Raw genomic sequence first — 16,900 nt, 5'->3', positions numbered from 1 at the left:
TCCCTCCATTAGTAAGACATGACGAATCCCGCTGACGTCCTAACTGTCATTTCCCCGAGCCTGTAAAGATCCCTATAACATGCTCAACAATCCAAAAAATGGAGACAATTGATTTTCGCCTGCCAAGAATGAACGTAATAAAGTTTTACAAGCACGACGAATCCCCGGGGTTATGATCTATGCACATTTCTCAAAGAAAAAAGATGTCTCTCTCTTCATTGAATCATCTTTTGACAAATGGTGGCGACAGTATAATTGGACATTAGTCTTAATTCACATGCTACAGGAGCTGAATTGAATGCTCGCTCCTCTTGGCTGGACACCGAGCTCTTTTCTCTGCACGTCGCGTTTGGTTTTTCTAATTGTGCCCGGTGAAAGGCAGCCATCCTAAACTGAAGAGCATAATTTAACTGGCCTTAATAAAGGATTACTATTCAACGTGGAGCCCATTATTTTCCAGCTAGACTCCCGGCCGGAGATAAATAGGAATGGTACTCTCACCTTTTTTTCTTTCTCTCACTTGCTCCCACTTCTCTGGAATCTAAAGTAAATGTATAAGTGCGTGCGGAAACGGATTCGGCTACTTAAAGAAAATGAGAGGGGACCAAAGCAAAAAAGGACGCCTTTACTTTTTTCATTCAAACTGAGGAGCCTATTATGGCTAATATGTTTTTTTGAATGGGAAAAACCATAGTTGATCCGAGCTAATTTCCCTTGTGCAGCTTGGGCTCTGAAAGTAATCCATCACCTCAGTATGAGGCAGTGGCGGCGAGTAGCCACGTCTCTAATGAAGCTCTCCTTCAGAGGGCTAAAGAATCACGCTGTCAGTCTCCGCTCAATGCCATCTCCAGCACAATGGCCCTCCGATTGTTGCTTTCTCTTTGTATGTGCTAACCCAAGCAGGGCCTTATACAAAATGAATGGGCCGATGTAACCTTAGCCTTAACGGTCCCCTGCCATTCCAAAACACCTGTCAGTCATGCTTTTGTTGTCGGCACAGGTGAGTTTGACATTGTGTGCTGTACATATTTCTGAATCTTGCGGTTTGTGTTACGTCGCGCCATGCGCTCTGTGAACAAGGAGGCTTTTTGGCTAGATTTTGTTGTTGTTTTTACTATAGAGCCCTCCGCTCTCTGCACTGAAAGGAAATAGAGTGTTTCTTTCAGAGAGAAGGGGGCACAATCCCATCGCTCGTGTCTTCCCAGGAAGGTAGAACTAAATGCACTCAGCTGTCCTTCTTCAAATGTCACTATCAAAGGTCTAAGATGTGTGTGTGTGGAGAGGTTTTTAGCGAAATGATGTGCAAGCTATGAGAAAAGGCCAGCTCTCTGCACCTTTCCTGCCTCGCTTTTGCTGTCGCTCTCTCTTCCGTGCATTGATCTGTCATTTAAAACTGATCACTTCATTATCTCCCGAACGGCAGGCATTACGTGGGAGTCGTGAGCATGCTTCTCTTCGTGCTTTTATACCCAAGGGTAACTGCCTTGGTGGCTAATAGTAATTCAGGGAACGCAGGATTGGACCAATGAGGACCAATGAGATTTGGTGGGCGGGGCTGTGCAGCACCTGAACTCAGATGGTTGCACAAAATAAAATAAAATTGCTCAAATATTTTTATATATGTGATGTCAAAAATTTATCGCAAATAGAAAATGGCTTTAGTGAATTTTTTTTAAAATCTAATTACAATTATTTGACTCATGTCTCCGAGCAACTTTGACAAGGTGAACATTTTTTTTTTGCATTAAACAAGAGCAAGGGAAATTTATACAAATAATCCCAATGTCATAAAAAAAAATATTTTTTCTAAATATATTTGATTATACATTACTATGAAATGCAATAATATAATATTTAAAATATGTTTTTAAATTATGATATAATACATAATATCTTATCATATCAAATAATATAATAAAATACATATATAAAAATGCTAATTAAATACTTTTTTGCCAATACAAATATTTAGGATTATTTTTAAAGAAATGCTTGACTATTTTTAAAATATTATAAATGAAAATTTATATTTTTTATTAAAATCTTTTCTTAATTAATGCAACAAGGACAAACATGGACAGAACTGTACTTTAATTCTTCGTATTGCCTGCCTTTCTCACATTTCTTCTCTATTTTTCTAAGGTTTCCACTTGTTAACCATTCATTGTGTTTTTCACACCTCTTTCCGGGCCTTTTCAAGCAGACCTGTTATTCGAACTAGAGGCTGAATCTTCTTTCATTTTGAGTCTCATCGGACCGAACACGAGGACACGAGGTTGCCACAGTAGCCTTCAGATACAGGCAACATTTTCCAGGGTGTGTTAAGTCCTTTCAATGGAAAGGGCAGGTATGCTTCAGATAATACCACATTATGAGCTCCCATCGGTCTTGGATTTCTCTGGATTCATGCTGGGTCTCTGTGAGCTTTAGCTCAGGGTACTGCTCAGGCTGAAAGCACACATATAAAAGAGCTCTTAATAAATATTCATATTCATAGACAGTAAATCAATTCCTTCTCCTACAAAGCATGTTGGGCTTGCTGATGGTTATATCCCAGAACATACATCCAGCATATTAAAAAAAGATCACAGAAAGCCCTGTCCATGAAGATACTGAAGTACATCTCAATACCTTCCACTAAAATTAAAATGATGACTCTTGTTTCTACAGATACTGACTTCCATTTCAGCAGATGTTGGTCTGGGCCATTGTGGAAGACTAGTGATTTTGTTGTTGTTCCTTCTGTTTTCTGACAACAAGTCACAGTCTACCTCAGTGACCAGGTCCACTGGCTAATAATGTGGATGCACAGAAACCTTCTGACCAAATGAGAGGCTCATCCGTGACCAGATGCCCTCGTTTTCCCCCTCATTAGACAGGTAAGTTGCATCTGATTGTTACTTGTAGCTAACGCTCATAATTAACCATGTTTTGGACCCGTGAACATTTTGCCTAACAATGCGGCTGATTAACTGGCTTTGCTTTAAAAACCCTGTCATTTTGAATACTCAAATAGCGCTGTTAGCCATGTCTTTGTTTTGTACGTGTTTACACGTCCTGAACTGAGAAAAATCAATCCAGCAGAGAGTCGAATTTATTTCTGTTGTTGCAAACGTAGCCCTGTAGGACGCGATCGCATTGACCAACTAAAGGTGAATGTTTTTGTGTAGGAGGGTGATGTGTTTCAAGGCCTCGAGCTCCGAGTTGATCTTTTATTCATGCAAACCGTGTACACTTCTGATGGAGCAATTATCTCGCAAGCAAATCGCTTTTGTGTTGTCTGTTAAACAATATGCAGTCGCATCAATATTTCTCTTTCAGACTCATTAAAAACCTCATCCTGATACCTGTTCGGAGTTGCCTCTTTATTCTTTTCCTACACAAGTTTGAACACAGCAGCTGCATTGAAAAACATGATCATGCTTCCACACAAATCAGAAACACTCCTGTTGCTTTATTAATCCAATCGGCCGAGGTTATTAATCTAGTCCCTCTTAATTAAGAGGCCATAGATAGTTGAATTGCAGCATTTGTAATGGTATTGTGCAGCTGATGGATACACAGACCAATAAAAGCCTTCGGTAATGGCTCCGCGGTGACTATGAATATGCATGAGCCCAGCGAATGCTGAACAATGAGAGTGGGTGTTACCTTCAACTCTCACTGAACGGTGTAGGATGTTTCCATGGTGACCACCATAGCAACACAGCGCTGAATTACTAGCCTCAGCCTTGAGAGGGGCTGTTGTCGGCAATACTCACCGCCTGCTTTTATCATGCTAAGACTATAGAGTGCTCTACGACTCCATTACTTTTAAGAGTAATTCATTTAATAAGATATTGGTCCTCCCAAAAAAAAATCACTGAGGGTCAGGACGATCCAGGGATTGATCGGAATGAACTCGTTCAGTGTTATTCAAGGGGGAAAAACGGTTTGGAGATTGAGAGAGAGCAGCGTTTTCATTTGCAATGATGCTCCATATTATGATCAAATCTTTCCCTCGTTCCTCCGGCTCCGGTGACGGGTCAAAGGATTTCAATTACTGCCGCACAAGCTCTCAACATCCTGGTCTGCTGAGCAAAGGTTCAACAGGTTCATCAGCTTCCCATTGCACCGAGAAGACCTTGCTTAAATATTTTAGAAAGTAAATAGTGTTTTCATTTTGAAACATACTGCACTGGATATAAGATGCCCTTAAGGGTTTAATAGGAATTATTAGATTACAAAGGGAAGACATCTTAAATCTTCCTTTTTAATTTGACTTCCTTTTTACTTACAATAATGGGATCATTGATTTTTCTAATGATTGTTTTCAATTGCATTTTCATTTTAAAACACCGCATTGGGCATAAGATGACCCTGTATGTTTAACAGAAATTATTAAATCAGAAAGGGGGGAAAAATCATATTATTCCCTTTTTAATTCACTTACTAACTGTAATGGAATCAATAATTTTCCAAAAATACTAATGGAAAAAAATAATAAGCTTCCTTTTTCCATAAAAAAAAAATTAGGATTTAAAAAAAATAATAATAATAATTTAAACAGAAATCACTGATACATTTCATAATTAAAATAAAGAAGTAAACATTGGATTAACTGAAATTAGTAGATTTTTTTTTTTGTAAAACAATCATGGTTTCATTTACTACTTTGAAAAATATTTTTAACAGTGTGTTATGTTCCTTTTTACTTATTGCCAATAAACAATAATGGAATCATTAATTTTCCTAATATCTAAATATTATAAATTGAGAGAAAGTCTGTTAGACATCACTACTTAAAATTTAAAATAAGAAATGTGATTAAAATCACATGCATAAATGAACTTACATTATACATAATCATTTATAAATTCCAGGTAAAGGTCAAAGGTTGCCCGTGATGTGTTGGAAGTAACATGACACTGTTGTAAGCACAATGTATGGAATGGGTTGGGTTTTGTGGTTAATGTGTTGTTGTTGTTGTTGTTTTCATATCAAATCAAGCTGATATATGCTAATAAATCAGACTTTATAATAAGAACAGGATGCACAATGTAAATAATTAAAACTTAATATAAAATCATACACAGTGTATTATGTAAGATGTCTCTGAGATTTAACGTCTCTGAAAGCCGAAAGCAGGCTTGTTCGAGAGGATGTGTCAGAAATAGCAGACTGCCTCTCACAGTCCCTTGAGTCCTTTGTAATCATGATGGGAAGTGACTGTGTAAGAGCGCCCCCTGCTGTACACGCACCAACCCTGCAGCGCCCAGATGATGTCATTCCATGCAGACGTCTCTTATGGACAATATGGACTTCCTCTGTGAAGCTAATTGTGATTTTATAATTAATACATTTGCGAAACACCTTATTATGCTGCGATTTAACAAGATTCTAGAAAAAAAATTCTCTGATCAACACGAAGTTGAGACTCTAAAAACTGTGCTCAGAAGTACTGAATATTTATACTGACAACATTGCCAAGGCGATGTAAGGGAGCGAAATATCGCATATAAACCCGTGCCAACTGCACTTCCTACAGGACAGCTGCCATCAGTTGAGTGCCCAGCCGTGAGTGAGCTGCCCACCATCTGATGGCTGGGACGATGACAGGAACACAGAGTGTGACTGGGAGTGATCCATAACACACACACACACACACAAAAGTCTGGTTTACTATCTTTGTGGGAACCCTCTGTAGGCATAATGCTTTTTTAAACAGTACAAACCATATATTTTATCATCCTACAACAACCCTACCCTTCACAAAAAGCTTTCTGCATTTTTAAATTCTCAAAAAATAAATAAATAAATTCTGTATAATTTATAAACTTGTTTCCCCATGGAGATTTCAATTTAGTTCCCCACAGTGATACGAGGTCCCATGAGTCTGTGTGTAGCTATTCAGGTTTAAGTTCCCAACGGGATAGAAAAACACGTATACACACACACACACACACATATATACACATTTATGTGTGTCTAGTCTCCTCTGTATCTTTCTCAGGGTTTATATGAAGACTCATTGGCTGTATACTTTGACGATTTGTTTTTATGGTTTACTTAATATTCTGAAGTTCTAGGTAAAAATACAATGTCAATCCCAATGCAACGTTTCTCTTACGATATCTATTACTTATTTTGCAACACTGATGTAAATCATTTTCTGGGAATGTGCGAGATTTCAGTATTGTTTGCCAGTTTAATTTAGACTTGTTCATTTAATAATCATCTTTACTAAAGTGTAATGTCAGAATGACATTCTCCTCTTGGCTACATGAATAAAAAAAAATCACACATTTTTACAGTATGGGTTTCAAGCATTCTGTCACCACAGCAAGATTATGTTGCACAAGCACTTTTTTTACAATCAGTTTCAGGCGGTGTGTAGATAAAGTATATGCACAAGCTATCATTTTCTTTAATTTTCTTATAGATGTAGGCCTAAATATTGCAAATTGAATTTTAGAATTATATTTTAAATGTCTTTTACATAACTGTTATTTCACTGTATTTTCACTGTGCAAACTCTACAAATGTACATTTGCATTGTGCAAGGAAAAGCCTTGACATGTTTTACCATCTGAAAATGACTTATGTTTAAAAATGTTTTTGTTTGACTTTTAGAAGCATTTCATAAATGTTTTATCTCATGAGCCCAAAGAAACACTTCTCATACAGAAAACCTGAGATTAAACACAATTCTGATCATGATACGATTGAAAATGGTTTTGAAACATTTAGGAAATTTGGGAAATATTTAAGTACTTAAGTCTAAAGTGCTAAATCTGAATAAACATGGGGGACGTCTTAGAACTTCTTTTTGCACAGAAGTTGTAAGATATTATTTTCCAGAGGAATGCATACTGAACATCTGGATGGTTTTAATTTGAGTTCAGACCTCAGAGAAAACAGGTTTTTACTGGGAAAATACTCCTAGAATATGTATGACGATGTGTTTGATTGGGATTTTTTCCAAACATACCTCAAAGATGTTTGAAAACTGTTTAAATAATGATATAATAGTTCTTTGTACCTTGTAGTGGATGGAGTATGAATTTTACAATAATAATAAAAATAAAATGTTGAAGCCAATTGAGTCAAAATATATGTACACTGTAGGTGTATTTATATTTTACTAATAGTGAATATAAGCTCATATTTTAAAGATTTTCCTCTTTCATGAAAATAAATAAATAAAAACTGCACTTAATGTGCAATTATAGCACAGATGGTTAGTGGTTGTAGCCCAGAAGGTTAATGGGGAAATCTGTATGAGGGAAGGAAAGAAAAACTTTTTTATATGTTTAATTATTAATAGCCTGTTGATTAATTATCTTAGACAAAATGTTTGATATAAAAAAATAAAAAAAAAACCTTGACTATACAATTTATGATGTAATATTATATAATGTACTGTAAAATGATAATGTAGCCTATTATGTGTCTCATATGGTAAGTTCAAAATAGCTACAAAAAAACATAAATACAAAGTGATATACAAAAAGAAAGAAAGAAAACGTGTTGAGTCAGCCAAACTGCTCTCAAACTGACCTTTATATTTTCCAACAGTTATAATAAATAGAATAATGCTCTGCTGTTATTAATATTCTGCTGCAATTCATACTCTATCTAACAATGCACTCAGTATTCAAGAGGTTAACTTTGATCAAATGAATCCTTTTACAGCATGGCTCATGGACGCCTAGCGGCTAACATGCTCTCTTGTAGTCAGTGAGTCACTGAATATACCAGGGCTTGGCAAAACAGACCTCGTCAAGCCTACTAATATGCTGGAAGGGAATAAACAACTGAGTACATTTCTCACATATCTGTGTTTTTTTTTTTGTTTTTTTTTATCACATTGGTCCCATTTACGTCTGTACTACAACATCTCTAAAAATGATGACACAAATAAAACGAAAGTAAAAAATAATTGTACTATTTGGTTCCATGTGTTTTTAAGCATCATATCACTGCTTTTAAAATGACAAATTTCTATCATAACTTAACAATGACTGTGGCTTGGTTTAACTACAATAAGTCAATGTTATTATAAAATACTGTTACTGTATTGTTCTTATGCAAACGTTTACAGTACCAACAAAACATAATATTTATCTCCATGGAATTATGAGCATTTCTTTTTTGAAACATTTCTGATACACAAGTTAGTGACCTCACACACACACACACACACACGCGGTCACAGATCTATGGAAGCTAAGTTAAGCCACAGGATAAAAAATATAATAAGCTAATTGTTACGTATAATATTATAATTCTGAATTATTAAAAACAATTTCAGAGGGAAAAAAACAGATATGTGAGAAGTAACATCAGAATTGAGAAAAAAGACACAATTGCAAGATATGAACTCGCAATTCTAAGAAAAACAATTATGACTTTTTTTCTGAATTCTTATCAATTCTTTGTTTCCGCCATGTAGCCTAATATTTTTTTTTTTTCAAATGTAATAGCGCCTTTTTTCAACCAATTCAGACTTTTTCCTCACGATTGCAAATTTACATCTTGTAATTCCGACTTTTCTTCTCAGAATTGTGTTTCACAATTGTAGTAAAAATAAATAAATAAACAAATAAAAAAACAGAACTGCTAAATATAAACTGTGAGAAAAATGTCAGAATCGTAAGACAAACTTCATCTTTTTAAAATTTCATCTGGTTGCAGAAACAATCTTCCATACAAATGTGGTTCCTTAAGTTATTTATGACTTAGTCTCAACCCCTGATCATTATGACTCAATCTCAGCACTATTATTTAGGGATGTAGCTAAGGCTGAGTCATCAAGCAAACCATTAATCTACATTAGCTTGTGTAAACAGCAACGTCTATGCATAATCTGTTAACTCATAACTGTTTTGCTGTTTAAATACTGTCTGAAAATCCTGTTAAATCGCCACTGCATTAAACTAACCTCATATAGTGTTGCAACTTGCCCCAACATGTGACTGACTGTAAACCTACCTATTCTAGGACATATTCAGTGTAGTAAAAAGTAAGACATGCGTTTAAAAACAGCCTTTCAGAATCCAATGATTCGGTGGAACCGACCATACAGAATGAATAAGAACTGCCACAGACACGACCTACCCTAAAATATGCCTCATTGAGAGGTCAGAGAGTGAGTAACCTCGAGCTCTTCTCCCTTTCCTTCATCTATACACAGCATATGCGCCATGACGTCAGAGATCAGCTGACTGGTTTGTTTTGCTGGGTTTCACAGGACGAAGCGACGACGCGCAACCGAAATACACGATTTCGCATTATTTAAACCCGATAAAGATCTTTTCAGAGACAGAAAAGGAAAGAAATTAGGCAGGTTTGCCTAAAAAAAAAAAACATTTTAAACATGCCTTCGGAAAAGACATTTAAACAAAGGAGGACATTTGGTAAGTGCATCGAGTTCATATCATCACAGAATCGCTTTTCTACTGTATTTCTGGTATATGTAACATTATTTTATTTTTTTTTACATCTAGCAAAAAATAGACTTGTTTACATAATCCTATATTCTGGGAAAATGTATGAGTGTCCTTTATATTTGTAATAGTAACGTATATACAGCAATACCCAGTCCATAAAATACCTAAATATTGTAGTGTAGTATTTATAAATGCACGTATCTTTTTAAGCGATGTAGAGAAATAGGTCGTGTTGTTGCACTACAATCCAGTCAAACTGGGTTATGAGGGTGTCGGCCGTGTATGTTCAGACTATGCAAACATACAGACTTCAGTCTCATGACCATAACCTAAACAACATACGTTTATCTGAACTTATTTACAACGTAGCAAAGTCTATGTTGCAGTGTCTTTGTTTGAGGGCAGATGTTAGCGAGACGGCGCACTGCAGGATTGGGGGATGGGTCTCGTCGTTTAAGGTTATTAGGAAGGACTCGAGTGATCAAACGACGATGTCGAATGAATATTCGTAATATTTTAATAGCGACTGTTCAAACAACTTCGACATTTTCTTAAACAAGATCGTATTGCTGTTACAGTCATGACTGCGCTCAGTTACAGGCCTAAGTCTTATAACGGCGCTGAGTTATCTTTGTCATAACCGTTATCATTCTTGTTTTCCATCCCTTTTTTGAAGTGGAAACAGCTGATAACATAATGATTGACTTTTAACAGTATTTTGGTCCTTGTTTGTTTTCATAACGAACATATTTTATCGACATTTTAAGAGAATGTTTAAGTTTCTGAATAGTTATATATAATATATCAGCATATAAATTGCCTTATTCATCTTCAACCAATGTTGTGACAACCAGCCCAAACAAGCACGTTAGTAGCATTGTCTTTCTAAATTAGAAACATATTAATAAACCGGTTTAACAAATCGAACTAAACGATTCGTTCACGATTCGAACTTTGCATGTTTGACTTGATACTATTACACGTTTTAATTCATTTCATTTTCAGATGAGAGGTGTAAATTATAATGTAGGTATGACATTTTTTTCTTAAAAAAAAAACATATTTAGTTATATTTTAGGTACAGCTTTTATTAATAAAACTAAAGAAAGAAAGGATGAACCAGGTGTTCAAAAACGAAACTAAAGAACTAGTTTCGCGGAAGTGGGTGAGGTTTAGTAGATAGCCACCAAAAGTTGCCACAGTTGCTCAATAATTGCACGTGTCATACATCAGAAGCATGTGCTCATGCTTCAAGTTAATGAACCATCACTCATAAGACCTCATGGTCCCCAGACTGAAGTTTTGTCTCGTTTTATCTCTATTTGAAAACGTAGTTGGTCCTACAACTTCAATGCAGTTTTATTGTTTTATGGTGGCTACAGATACTGTCATGTCATGCTGATTCATGTCTTTTGTTCATAATCTAGCTTGGTACACAAAGGCATGTCTTGTTTCTTTTTCATTCCTGCTCATTAAATCGTTAAGAGAAATTCATGTGGAACAAATGCTTAAACAACTAAAAATAAACTAATATTCCAAGCAATTTAACTTGGAAGAAAAGACAAACACTGAAACCATTGTTGGGTGTTTTCTTAAAGGGACGGTTGACTGAAAATGAATATTTAATCATTATTTAAGCATCCTCCAAGATATTCTTCTCACCAACAACTCGGAACAGAACCTTCTTAGTTTCCATGCCCTTCCTTGATCAGTTGAAACTGAACCACAAGATAGGACTAACGAGTTTAACGTGGACCTGTTAAACACAATTAAAATTGGTCCTTTGGAGAATTGCTTGTTACTTGAGACCCTAAACCCATATCCAGCTCAGTAAAATGTCTTCGGTTTAATGCGTCCTGTATTGTGATCTGCTGTATCTAATATCCGCTCCTACTTCCTCTCTACAGAGCAGCGGGTGGAAGATGTACGGCTGATCCGGGAACAACATCCAAGCAAGATCCCAGTAAGCAGATTATATTTGTGTCTGTGGAGCTGGAGATTGATAACCAATTAAAAACACTTGCACACATAGTATGCAAGTGTTCTAAAGTATCGACCAGTACCGATCTTTATAATGTCGTATTGTCATTAGAATATGGTCATATTTGCTGTGTTTGTTCTAGATATGCCGTTTTTTAAGATGTTACATAGCATTGCCTGTTTGCATCCTATCTATTCACCATCACAAAACACCAGACTGAAGGAATAGTTCACTCAATTGTCTGAAATTGTCATCATTTTCTCACCCTCATGTTGTTTCAAACCTTCAAACAAGACATCTGTGGAACAAATAAAAACATATTTTAACAAATGTTTCAACTATTTTTGTTAATACAGTAATCGTACATTATCCTTTATTGTATTGGTTAAAAAATGAGAGAGAGAGAGAAACATTTGTTAAAATATGTTCTGTGTTCCAAAGAAAAAACAGTTTTACTTCTTTAGAGCAACATTAGGGTAAGTAAATAATGATGAATTTCAATTTTTTTGCTGAATAGACAAAAACTACCACAAAGGGCAACTCTTGAATGGGAACATTTGGATTCTTCTTCTTCTTCTTAGTATTATTATAAAACGTAATTTAAATGTTTTAAAAACAATAAGCTGCACCAGAAAGTGGTCAAATATAGTAAATATAATTTTAAAAAAATCATGTTTTCCAAAAAAATATTAATCAGCACAACTTTTTTCAACATCAATGATAATATGAAATATATTTTGAGTAGGAGTAATGATGCCTGAAATTCAGCTTTGCCATCACTGAAATACAGTTTAAAATGTACAATAGAAAACCGTTTTTTTTTTACCATACTTTTGATCAAATAAATTCAACCTTGGTTAGCACAAGAGACTTCATTAAAAACTTACTGACCCCAAACTTCTGTACAGTAAAGCACATACATACTATTTGGTACCACTTATTCAATCTAAATAAATACGCATATATTCTAATGTTTAGCTTGTTGGTTGTTTCAGGTCATCATTGAGAGATACAAGGGAGAAAAGCAACTGCCAATTCTTGACAAAACTAAGTTTTTAGTTCCCGACCACGTAAACATGAGCGAACTTATTAAGATTATCAGGTAATACCAAAATAATACCTACTTCTTGCCTCTCATTATTATTTCTCTATTTCATTAATATTTTAGAAAAAGAAAAAAACTTTCACTAATGAATCTCTGGCTCATGTGCATTTTCAATAGGAGACGCCTCCAGCTCAACTCCAACCAAGCTTTCTTCCTGCTTGTCAACGGTCACAGCATGGTATCTGTGTCCACTGCCATTTCTGAGGTCTACGAGCGCGAGAGAGATGAGGACGGCTTCCTGTACATGGTCTACGCCTCCCAGGAGACATTTGGAACTGCGTGTCCTCAGTAAAAAATGGCAAAACGATTGGCTTTCACTCTTGGACAATGATACAACCTACCCTGAACTCTTGTGACCTCTCCCTTGCAAATATCCCTATTCCCTTTCTCGTCCCCATCCAAACAGGAACCAACTGAACTTTTAGTCATTTGGCTCACTGATCTCAGCCATTATCCAAAGCTAAATCCTAACTTCCCACATCTCAGCCCTTTAACCATGACTCCCTCCTAAAAAATTGAGTTTTAATAATGGAAGAGGAGTCGTTTGTGTGTAGGTTATAGGATAGGTTATGGTTAGTTGGACTAATGATCTGGATTAACTCATCACAAAGCTTGAACGAAAGACTTCTGGTTGTTTCTTAAGCGGTTACATTTCTGAAATGGCATCTAGTGTAACGTTAGGCAGCCAAATAGAGGTTATCTATCAGGTCCATTTTAGCTTGGAAGGGTCACGTTCGCACTCTAGTGACCTTAAACTCCTCCCGCTGTTCGTTGAATCTCTTTATTTGTTGAGTTCGACAGCCTTTCCTTACTTGTAGGTGTTTTCCGCTGTTCCATTTCCTGTTAGAAGCAATTCAGTCTTTCCACCTTCCCCTTGAGCTTTTTGCTAATTGGGTCATGAGCGTTGAGGTTCTTGGATTTTACAGCTCAGTGGGCAAGTCAATGTTCGAAACGACATCCTACTTGCCTTGTTGACATTTGAAGTATGATCCATTGGGACATACCCGAGGAAATTAATAGTAAGCAATTTATAATACAAGAAATTCTGCTTTGATTGTAGTGTGAAGCTTTAAAAGTGCAAGTTTAGGAAGAAAAATGTAATTATATTCAATGGTACACTGAGCGAATGAATGTGGCTTTAGCGATTGTGGCTTAAGGTAGTCAGGGCAGCTCGATCACGGACAACGAGCAATGCCCGAACATCCTTGCTCTTTTATGTGCACGCTTTTAGAATTTTAAATTTGATTAGAGGATTAATGACACCTTTATAAATACATAACTGTGAGCTGTTGTACTCTTTCCATTTGTCTTACAGTAAACTGTACAGATAAACTTAGATGCCTTTTCTCCTGAGCATTTTTTTGCTGTTTGTCTTGCTCTTATTTGAAGAGATGTTATTTTTTGTTGGTTTGTTCATGTAAAAAAAAAAACAAAAAAATTAACAATTCATATGTGCTACTATTGTGCAATTTACAAAAGTGACTGTTTGTTTGAACGAGAGTTTGACTTTAAAGGATTATTAACCCGTTATCAAAGTAAGCTAATTTATGTATTTCTCCTTCTCAGATTTACAGCAATATCACACTTCTATTTCTGTTGATATTTTAAAAATAAAAGAGAAATATGCATCCTGTCTGGCATTTTCTTTTAGACTGATTTTCATAAAAAAAGTTAGTCTTCTGTTGACCACTATTAAACAATTCTCAAAACATTTTTAATTCAGTTTAAAAGTGTCAAAGTGGTACCAGACACAAAAATTCAATCAAACTTCATTAAACATTCACCTCAGAATACAAAATGGCTGTGGCAGCATTGTCGTTTTAGGTCAAAGGCTTTCCTGCGATAATACTAAACGTAATACATACAGCAGAGTAATTCATGATCAGGCGACATGCATAGCCAGAGACCGCAAGATCTTTGTAATTTAAAAACAGAAATATCACTATTTGCTTTGAAACAGCAAAGATGTCTGACAAAAAGAACAGAATAGCATCTATTGGCTAAACGGACCTTATGGTGTAAGTCTGACATTTTTTAACACTTGGAAAAATGTTATGCTAGTGTAATTGAGAAGCAACATGGAAAAACCCACTGCTCTGACCTTTGTAGTGTGACATACTGAAAATGGTATCATCTTTGTGTTCAGTTCTCAGTTTTGATTCAGCAGCTAAATTCGTAAGTCCGTGAAGCAATTTCTTATACAGTTTCAATAATGCTAGTGAACTGAAAAGCTCAACTTCAGCGGTCTCAAGTGCATTGCCTGTAGAAACATATTTCATCTGTGTGTCATGTTGACATGGCACCTCTATGATGAAGAGATTGTAATAAAAAAATAATAATAATAATTCAAAAGTAGCAAATGTGTTGTCAAAAACCCAGATATTAAATACACCATGATTACAACAAACAGGAATAACACATGATGATTAAGAAGACTTCCTGTAGTCAAAAAGTAAAAAAATTACCTCAAGATGGAAAACAAAATTTTCGCTTTCACAACTGTCAGTTTCTCCTTCCTTTCTGAACTTCCAGAAAAAAAGACTGCCAGTATCTTATTCCCAAAAGGGTGACTTACAGTCACACCACGAGCAAAGACTTGGCCGTAATTGTACTTTATTTGGGGAGCATAATCTTGCTTCCAAGAATGATATGTGCAGCAAATGTTGACTGATAGACTATTGGCTGCTCCACATACCTTGCTCAAGTGAGACGAACAGCGTGAAGAGAACTGAAGAACGCAAAGAAGCGAGTTCTTCTTTGAACCTCCTTTTACAAAGATCCACAGTGAAGTGATTCTTTGGCACAAGGCTTTTATCCGGAGCCATAACTGATGGAACTCCATCGGTTGATCCTCCTGTAAAGAGATTCTGTAATGTCTTTGCTCAGTGAAGTCTCACATCAAGTGTCTTTACATACTGAGAAAGGTGTAGGTCCAAACCAGTTCATTCACACCATTTAGTCCCCGAGTCCTGCCTGTCTGACTGCGGAGAATATTCAGACGAAATGTCCCTGCGAAAACAAAACGTTTTTGCCATAATAAAAAAAAAAAAAATGCAATAATGATAATAGTGATAACTTTTTAATATTTCTGAAGAAACCATGGTTGGTTTTTGCATACACAAGTGTCTTAGCTAAAAAGCTAGGCTTAGTATTGCTATGTGGTAGCTAAGGTGTTCTAAATGATGCTATTCTATGGGTGCTAGGTTTCTAGGTAGCTGCCATTTTTTTTAGGAGGTTGGTTTCTAAGGTGTTTCATGCTGCCCTGCAGTTGCTAAGGTATTCTCAATGGTTGTTAGAGTGTTCTGGGGGCATTTTTCTCTATGGTTGCTAATGTTTGTGCAGTGATTTAATCCTCAATGCTTGCTAGAGTGGTTACTAGGCAGTTGCAAATGTGTTCTGGATGGTTGTCACAAACATATGTGGTTCCTAGGTTTGCAGAATGGTTTATGGCAAATAACTCAATGGTTGCTTGGGTGTTTCCAGGTGGTTAGATGCATTTAGGTGGTTGCCAGGAGAGTTACTATGCAGTTAAGGTATTAATGTTTTCTGCAGTTGGAATTTTTGAGCTCTGTAGCTAATTCTGGGGCACTGGACTGTCCATTGTCCCTGTCTAATAAACTATTAAAAAATTTTTTGGGTGGTTTACAGGGTGTTTGCTAAGAATCTATAAGCATTTCTCAATGTCAAGGATGGATCCTATGAAGCCAGAGTTTCGAGGATGCTACGTCATCGACATGTTCCAATGTCGAGGATCCTCGGAATTTCAACCAAGGACTGAGTCCTTCGCTCAAAAAATATCCCATATACAGGGAAGGATGCATATGTGTAGCCTTCGTGCTCTTCGCGCTCTCAAATCACCACAATCCAATGCGCGCAGCTTTGCTATCTTGTTAAAAAAAAAAAATGTCGGACGTTAGCGGATTCGGAGCGTTAACAGGGCAATATGCTTTCAAATGTAAGTATATTTACGTTACCAAACATTTGTTATAACTTTAGTAAATATAAGTAAAGTTTAAATGCCAGTACAAATTACTACCGTATTGATATTATCAATGATACAATTACAAATTACGTTATTGATGGCTAACTGAACCAGACCATCATTTAACAATTGTTTTGTATTTCCATTTTTCAGCACCTTTTCACTGACGTAATGACACAATGACGTGCACTTGCTAGCCTGTTCCGTTTACATGTTCTCCGAATGCTAAAGAGGAGCCTCGCCTAGCCTCTGAAGGAAGTGACGTGGAAGGACCAGTCCTGCCAAGGAAGATCCTTGACATTGAGAAACACCTTATGAGTACTGTTTTGTTAGCATTTGTTTTATGGTTGTTAGAATGTTTCTGAGTGGTTGCTAGGTTTTTTTTTTTTTTTTTTTTGGAA

At 36.1% G+C, this 16,900-nt stretch overlaps 1 protein-coding gene across 1 annotated transcript; it reads left to right on the top strand.

Moving 5' to 3' along the window:
• Positions 1-9,198: 9,198 nt before the first annotated feature.
• Positions 9,199-14,150, top strand: LOC113066819 (microtubule-associated proteins 1A/1B light chain 3B). Its single transcript, XM_026238864.1, has 4 exons — positions 9,199-9,398; positions 11,339-11,394; positions 12,408-12,514; positions 12,635-14,150. Exons 1-4 carry the CDS (start codon positions 9,359-9,361, stop codon positions 12,807-12,809), a joined length of 378 nt encoding a protein of 125 aa, XP_026094649.1. The 5' UTR covers positions 9,199-9,358; the 3' UTR covers positions 12,810-14,150.
• The last annotated feature ends 2,750 nt before the right edge of the window (positions 14,151-16,900 follow it).

This window comes from Carassius auratus, chromosome 50 (assembly GCF_003368295.1).
Source record: "Carassius auratus strain Wakin chromosome 50, ASM336829v1, whole genome shotgun sequence".
NCBI classification, from domain to species: Eukaryota; Metazoa; Chordata; class Actinopteri; order Cypriniformes; family Cyprinidae; genus Carassius; species Carassius auratus.
This window is presented reverse-complemented; position numbering and strand designations above follow the sequence as displayed.

Coding starts and splice junctions, on each gene's coding strand:
- LOC113066819 (XM_026238864.1), top strand. CDS start 9,359: ATGCCTTCGGAAAAGACATTTAAACAAAGGAGGACATTTG. Junction 11,395..12,407: donor AACATCCAAGCAAGATCCCA/GTAAGCAGATTA, acceptor TGGTTGTTTCAG/GTCATCATTGAGAGATACAA. Junction 12,515..12,634: donor GAACTTATTAAGATTATCAG/GTAATACCAAAA, acceptor CATTTTCAATAG/GAGACGCCTCCAGCTCAACT.